Source organism: Rhinoderma darwinii, chromosome 3 (genome assembly GCF_050947455.1).
Source record: "Rhinoderma darwinii isolate aRhiDar2 chromosome 3, aRhiDar2.hap1, whole genome shotgun sequence".
NCBI lineage: Eukaryota > Metazoa > Chordata > Amphibia > Anura > Rhinodermatidae > Rhinoderma > Rhinoderma darwinii.
Genome location: NC_134689.1, coordinates 97917802 through 97926100, shown reverse-complemented (window position 1 = coordinate 97926100; position 8299 = coordinate 97917802). Strand labels below are relative to the sequence as shown.

The 8299-nt window shown below is 42.9% G+C and overlaps 1 protein-coding gene across 1 annotated transcript; it reads right to left on the bottom strand.

Annotated features, from left to right (window-relative positions):
• Positions 1-333: 333 nt before the first annotated feature.
• RPL26L1 (ribosomal protein L26 like 1) lies at positions 334-7767 on the bottom strand. Its single transcript, XM_075856506.1, has 4 exons — positions 7662-7767; positions 6845-7017; positions 5302-5442; positions 334-501 (listed from the first exon to the last, which is right to left on the bottom strand). The coding sequence occupies exons 2-4, from the start codon at positions 7010-7012 to the stop codon at positions 373-375; spliced, it is 438 nt and encodes a 145-aa protein (XP_075712621.1). The 5' UTR covers positions 7013-7017; positions 7662-7767; the 3' UTR covers positions 334-372.
• Positions 7768-8299: the final 532 nt, after the last annotated feature.

The following is an 8299-nucleotide window of genomic DNA, read 5'->3' as shown; positions in this document are numbered from 1 at the left end:
GCTGTTCTTGCAGTCACAAGAAAGGACGCCAGAGAAACACCATTATAAGTCAATGGGGTTCATCGGGCACAGGTGGTCTCAGTCATACAACTGATCTGGCACGGTTATGGTTTCTGTCAAACGATGCAGATGTAAACAGAGCCTTACTGTAACATTGGCACAGAACTAAACCATTATAAAAGCAAAATAATTTGGTATAAATTGAACAAGTAGATGCATACACCGGAACTGTATCCTCATGTAACAACCGTAAGCTTTTCTAGATATCTGACTGCAGCAAAAATGCCTAAATTTCCATATGAAAATAAGCAGATCTGAATAAGAGAGCCACACTTTGTAGAAACTGAAAAGTTTGTTTTTTTATTGATAAAGTTACTCTTGCATTTTCTCGATTGTTTCTTCCTTGTATTTGCCCTTCTCTTTGCCAACTTGGCGAGACTTAGCCTTGCGTTCCAAGATCTTCTTGCGATCTTTATCAAGCTTTAGTCTGGTGATCACCACCTGAGAGAAAAGGCAGATAAATTAGTTAGTGATAGGCACAGATTGAACACTGGAAAAAAAACAAAACAAACAGTTGAGGTAATATAGTTAAGAGGATTTCCCCTCAGTTTAGAAAATGTATATTAGGAAAACGAGTTGGAGCAGTAAGTTTGTTATTCACGTTTGCTTTGCCTACAAATCGGTCGTCACGTTGGAATTTGCTTCTCATAAAGAACGTAAAACTGTCACTCATTTAATATTTGCCATTTGTTTCTGAGAAAGCCGGTACAGGAATACGTTACCGAACCTTTGCCATCACTTCTGGTTGACTAGTACATGGCCATTATTAGATACTTCCTCTACTGCACCCACACTACTACTGTATCTATCCTGTGAAGTCAGACAGGGACTAGAAACAAATCACCCCAGAAATTGTACAGCAGATATCAGCACCAACTTACAAACGATGCTCAGCTTTACCCAGAAGACACCTGGGCACCAATTTAAGCAGTTTACTTTTCTGGAACAACTCCTAACCAACTGGTAGTCAATCTATAGCTAAAACAAATTGAACCATTACAAGGCTATTTGTTTTCCCTAAAGCGAGACATTACTCTACAATGAATCAGCTTGACAAGCAAAATCGTTTGGGTCTAGTCCTCTAATATGGGGAGAAATAAAAAAAGCCAACACTGAGCAGCTCGAAGATACCACTTAGTGTAAAATGTTATATTGGGCAAATAATGCCCCTGTGTAGCTAGACCCTTTTTAGATTTTCAACAGACCTCAGCATAACCCCCCCCCCCCCCCAATTACATGTAGCAGGGTATCACAATATCCATGCACAGGATGCCCAGTACTAGAAGGTGCGGGCATTTATAAAGACCGAAAACCTTTAGGGTATGAAAATTATGCCAGAATTTGATCTGTCTGCACACAATTTGCCGCATTTTTCGCCCATGACCATTGAGCACCGCAGAAAAAAAACGCTGCGAAAAACGCTCTACTTCCCATTGATGTCAATGGGAAGTCAGAGACAAACGCCCAAAGATAGGGCACGTCGCCTCCGCCTCCAATTGAAATCAATGCGAGGCGTCTTCGGCTCATTTTCCGCATAAAAAAAACTCAGTGTGAACAGGGTCTCAAACTGAAATGCTGCCAGACTAAACAATTAGGGTTCTAGGGCATTATGCCTACAAATGCAATGTCCCTTTTTGGTGCAATAGTGCAGTTGCCAGCCACAACACTAAGGCTCCCTTCACACGAGCGGGAACCACATCCGTGTGTCGTGCATTGAAACGCACGGCACACGGACCCATTGATTTCAATGGGGCCGTTCAGAGATGCGTGATTTTTCACGCAGCGAGATTCCGCTGCATGAAAGATACTGCATGTCCTATATTGGTGCGTTATCACGCACCTACGCGCCCATTGAAGTCAATGGGTGCGTGAAAAACACGCACAGCACATGCGTGTTCGGTGCGTGAGGTACACATTAATTCAGTTGAAATAAAAAAAAAAGATGCGCTTTGTGAGTGCGTGAATAACGCATGCCACTCGCAAAGCACACTGATCCACAACGCCACACACACACACACACTGACCCGATTCACGAGCGTTTGTCACGTACGTGAATCTGACACGCCCGTGTGCATGAGGCCTAAGGCCAGATTCACACAGCATCATTTAAATTTTTTGTAAAAACCAGGTACGGATATTAACCCCTTAAAGAAGCTCTGTCACCACATTATAAGTGCCCTATCTTCTACATAATGTGATTGGCGCTGTAATGTAGAGAACAGCAGTGGTTTTATTTAGATAAACGATCAATTTTGACAGAGTTATGACCTATTTTAGATTTATGCTAATGACTAATGCCCAACTGGCATTACACACCCCATTGACAGTCCAGGGGGTTATTTAAATATCGGGAGCCAAAAATAATAGCACGAATACCTAAATAACGGAGGAGGATAGAAAAAAAAAAAAAAAAAGGAAAGTGTCCCAGGGTTTGTGCAGCCCTGCCCATTACATGCTGCACATGTATGGGCAGGTGAGAGGTTCTCTAACACAGCAGAAGTGCGCATGGCCCCATTGAGATGAATGTGTCAGGGTGTTATCAGTTAAAAAAAAAAAAAAGGAAGTGGGCACGAAGCTTAAAAACTGTGCTCTACTTTCGAATATAATGTTTATAATTCAAGTCAACTACATCTTTAACAATTCACTTAGCATAAAGAATAGCGTAGAAACCGTAGCGTATACTGACTTTCTGGCGGTAACTTTACCAGACGTTTCTCCGGTCTTCCTGTAACCCCATAAAACCCTGAAATAGATCACTTACTGTACACAACAGCACAGCAAACCTACATAAGTCACCAAGTTTAGGCTGGGTTATCACCATAGCATGGCTTTTGCAGCAACCAACATGGTTTTCTAAGTACGTGCCATCACGCTTGCTGTGACCCGTCCATTTTATGGACAATATCACAACCGTTACTGACGTGAAGCAAACGGGTGAAAAACGCAACAGTTTAAAACAAAGGAGTGATGGATAAGGTGTGCGATTTGTTTTTTTTTGGGTCATTTGAGAAGTTTAAACCGCAACACACGAATAGGATTTTCAGACATCCCAATTACTTCAACTGCATGTTTTACCACTGCCAGACGCAGGGTTTGACAGGAGTCAGTAAAAATCACAATATACTGCAACACATTAGTATCACAAAGTCATATCTGCCCAAAAAAACAAAACAAAACGGTACCAATAACAGATCGCCCCGCAAAAAATATGCTCTCAGAAATTGCTAAAAATAAAATTAAATAAAATGGTCGTGTCGCCAAAGTTTATTCTATGTAAAAGTGGAGAAAAAAATAAATAAAAATATTTATAAGTTTGATATCAGTAATTATTTTGACCCGCAGAATAAAGTTAAGGCCACACACACGCACGCACGCACGAGAGAGTCTTTACACCACTCTGACAGAATTTTTTTTTTTTTTATGGCTCTTGGAAAGAGGAGAAAAAAGAAAATCCACCAGAATTCATATAAACCAGAAATGGATAATTCTCTGGATGCCGAGTCTGATACAGCTCCTTACAATAAACATGCCCTCATTCTAGTACCATTCTCTCACGGTTCAAAAGATTCACTTGTATCTGACGTAACAATGGAGGCGATATATCAAAACTTGTGCAAAGGAAAAGTGCAGTAGTTGCCCATGGTAACCAGATTCCACCTCATATTTGAGGCTTTTTGAAAAATAAATGCAGCAACCTGATTGGTCACCATGGGCAACTACTCCACTTTACCTTTGCACCAGTTTTGCTATATATATCCAATTCTTCATGCCACATCCTAAAGAACACCTGTAGTCCTGCTTTTATACAAGGACCCAGGCTACCCTGTGTGGTAGGACTGGCAAAAGCCTCTGGGTGCTGCTCACCACACACAGAGCAACCTGCAACTACCATACACCGTCAGGCTACATGAGAGTACCTGATAGGTGGTATGCAGCGAGAGGAGGAAGTGGCCAGCAAAGAGCACTTACATTAAATTGTTAGGATCAATTAAATATGGCCTTCAGCTTAAACACATTTATGTCAATTAAATTGTACCCAAGAACTGGCAGAAGGCTAGTGCACGACACAGGGATTCGCTCTTTGAATCCCTGTCTCATGTACCATTCCCCTCAGGTCCCTCACTGGGTATAATGTTATACCTTTTGCCCACAGCGTTCTTTCAACTCAGCAAACTTTGTAACTGGTAGTGAAAAGACCATGTTGCGTACATCAATATAAATCCCACATTAAAAAGGGTTATCCCATGAGGGACATTTATGACATATCCACAGGATGTGTCAAATGTCAGATGCGGGTCCTACCTCTGGAAGTTACGGATGCAGTGTAACTCTCCGAGCTACGCGTTTTCTGTAACACCAATGCTACCGTAACAGCCATTCACTACTATGGGATTTACAGTAACAGCCTAGCTCAGCGAGTTACGATGTTTCCGTAACTCCCGAACATGCAGTCAGGAAGTCAGCGTGAGAACAAGAAGCTAGAACGGGGTTTAGGGGACCCTGTTCTAGAGATAGGTGCGGGTCCCATCTATCTGAATTTATGACATATCCTGTGGATACATGGAGAAAACAAAAAAAGAAGGATCCTATAGGGCACTGCTGCGTGGCTGAAGTAGATCGTAAATAATAGTAGGAAATGTATAAAAGATATTTATTAAACACATGAAGGGCTACGCGTTTCAACACTGGACAAGTGTCTTCCTCAGGCCGTTAAAAACATATATAAAGGGGTGCTTATATACCTTTGCGTTGTATCCGCGGATACAACGCAAAGGTATATAAGCACCCCTTTATATATGTTTTTAACGGCCTGAGGAAGACACTTGTCCAGTGTTGAAACGCGTAGCCCTTCATGTGTTTAATAAATATATTTTATACATTTCCTACTATTATTTACGATCTACTTCAGCCACGCAGCAGCGCCCTATAGGATCCTTCTTTTTTTGTTTTCTCCATGTGTTCTAATTAGCGGTGACTGGTTGTTTCACCGGCTTGGATCCTGGCAGCAGCATCAGTGGATTTATCTATTGCCTTTAGCAACTTCTACGTGGTGAGCATAGCTACTACGTTGTCTATCTCGTTTTAGTCCTGCTGACCTGCACTATGTGGCGCCGTGCTTTTTGCTTTTGTATTTATCCTGTGGATACGTCATAAATGTCCCCCATTGAAAAAGCCCTTTAACAAAACAAATCTTTACAGATCATAGTCGAAGCACAATTTCTGTAAACAACCGATACACACCTTGCTGGGGTGAATACCAACATGTACAGTGGTTCCGTTGGCCTTCTCACGCTGCACACGTTCAATGTAGATCACGTATTTCTTTCTGTACACCTGGACAACTTTACCAATTTGCTGGCCTTTGTAATGTCCACGAACCACCTACAAAAAAGTATGAAAGTGTTCACAACGAAACCAGAGCTGCTTGTTCCATCTGGTAATGAGTAAAATCACAAGACAGATACCGCACCATTTCAGATGGATCAATCCACTTCCCCATAGCAAGCCCCTCATACACAGGTATTGAAGGGAACGTCGCAGGGGGGGGGGGGGGGCACAGGGCTCAAGTTTTCTTGCATATAAAATACATCTTTCTATTTCAGCCTGCAGTACGGCTTTTGGGGAAGAAGTCTTCAGTAAAATAAACCAGATAATATACACACCTCCAGTTAAAGCCATCAGTATATAAAAGTGCAGCATCATAATTTGGGCTGCCAGTATAAACCACACAGAGCAGCTTTTGGTGAGCTCAGTACAATAAAGTATTACATGGTCGATAGTTCAGATGGATGGGCTCTTGTTTTATACATTTGCCTAGCAGATTCCCAGGGGAGCTAGACGTTAGAGATTATCCAGATGTGGGTACCCCTTTAAAACCTATTAGACTTTGTTATCCAATTTCTCACCATTTAAGATGTTTGCCGTCAGTGAATGTAAGGGGTTCTCCGGACACTTTATATTTATGGCCTAGCCTTAGAATAGGTCATCAATATCAGATCGGTGGGGGGGGGGGGGGGGGGTCTCATCCCCACACCGATCAGCTGATTTAAGGGGACACAGCCTTGTCAATGTTTACCATGCACATCGTCATGCACTTCTGTAGCAGAGGGCCTGGGACTGCAGCTCAATCCCATTCACAGTAAGCGGATTGGCAGGGGTGCCGGGAATCGGATCCCCACCGGTCTGATGAGGAAGACCTATCCAAAGGATAGTCCATCAATAGAAAATGTCCAGAGAAAACTTAAGAAAACGTATGTCTTCTGTCCTGATCAGCCAGTATGAATAGAGTAGTAGGTCTTTAGAGGTTTTTGATTGAAACATGAATGTTTCTATACACTGACAGCAAGCAGTTTTGAGAATGGTTCGATTTAACACAAATTATATTTAAAAGTTACAGAACATTGTATAGTACAACAATTAAACTAAAGCGCCTGTTCACATCTGTGTATTAGGCTCCGGCACAGATCTGGTTGAAAACAGAAATAGCAGAACGTGCTGCGCTATTTTTTCTGGTAAAGCCACGGATACCCCGACCGAACCCATTCATAATTAAGTGGGTTCCATCGGGCGCTCGTTGTGTCCGTCGTACAACCAGAACCGGCCGTTCCGTTATTTTCGTTCTGCTTCTCTGACCACGGAAAGACCAACGCCGGTGTGAAAAGACCCTTAAACCGTAAACACACTGGATTCACAATTCACGTCAAGTAATATTTCCACACAAATGAAGAAACGCCATAATTAGATGACGCAGCGCATTAAACGTCACATCCGACAGGCCACTCACCTGGACTTCATCGTCCTTGCGGATGGGCATGGAGCGGACATTGTACTTCTGCCTCAGTTCTTTGGACAGGGGAGAGGACATGATCTTCCTGCGCACATGAGAGGGGGCATTGAAGTGCCGCTTACGGTTTTTGCTGCGGTCTGAGGTAACAAACCGACTAAACTTCATGGTGACTGAGGAAAGAAGAAACGCAGGACATTATGTAGTGAATTCCATTGACCAACCAGGGATACATGAACCCCCTCCCCGATGTACGTGACCTGTAAGAACTACAGTAACATCCCCACTGCTAATCACATAGGCAATAGTACAAGATAGCAAACTAACCACAGTAATGCTGCTAGACTAGATCCAGGACGATGCATGGTAATAAGAGACAGCTAATGGCAGCCGGCGTATGCATGTGCTCCCTGTACAGGAACGTATATACATCATACAGATATAGAACACAGGGCAGCAACATGTACGAATACACAGCGGCCATCTTTATTACCTATCCCCACATAACGCAGCGTTATTCCTGTCAGGGAGCGTCTCTCCACCGTGGGACAAACCAGACGCTTATGGGCACAAACCATCAAACGAGCACAGGGGATTACACTTTAATTACTAAACACGAGCCCTATAATGTCACACACCGGCGGACTACTCCATTCACCCGAACACCCCCGTAATACACGCGACACTGTAAATAGTTCCCATCTGACGACCGGAGAAGCTTCCACTACACATTGACGCTGTAACGGGGCATGAAAAGAGCGGTGCCAGAGAGGATTGCGTTGGATTATACTTCACATCGCTCTCCTGAGCTTCTTACCCAGCTGCACAGTCCACTATGGCCGCCGGAAAAGAGAAATAGCAGCAACTTCCTGTCACACTAGTCGACTCAAGAACTCTCGCGAGAAATGGACGTTTTCGCGGCAGGAAGATTAGGCAAACAGCCGGGATATAGAGACCCCTAGTGGCACCAAGAAGAAGAACGGGCGGCTGGGATGATAGAGTTTTGGACTCTCCTTCGGCATCGTACAGAGCCACTACTATTCAATAGTACTGCGAGAGAGTCAGCATTCTGTTTGCCTGTCGCTCAACACAATGCATACATACATAGGGGAAATATATATATATATATATATATATATATATATATATATATATATATATATATATATATATATGTGCGTGTGTGTTCTCTCTCTCTCTCTCTCTCTTCCCTCTTCCCTCTTCCCTCTCCTCTCTCCTCTCTCCTCTCTCCTCTCTCCTCTCTCCTCTCTCCTCTCTCCTCTCTCTTCTCTCTTCTCTCCTCTCTCATCGATTTTATTAGAATTGGTGAGTGAAAATAAAAACGATCCCTTTTCTTCAATAAGACGTAGCTTTAGCGCAAATTTTTCATTTTCTCAACAAATAAAGGAAGAAAAGAACTCCAACATTTGTAGAGCAATTTCTCCCGAGTACGGT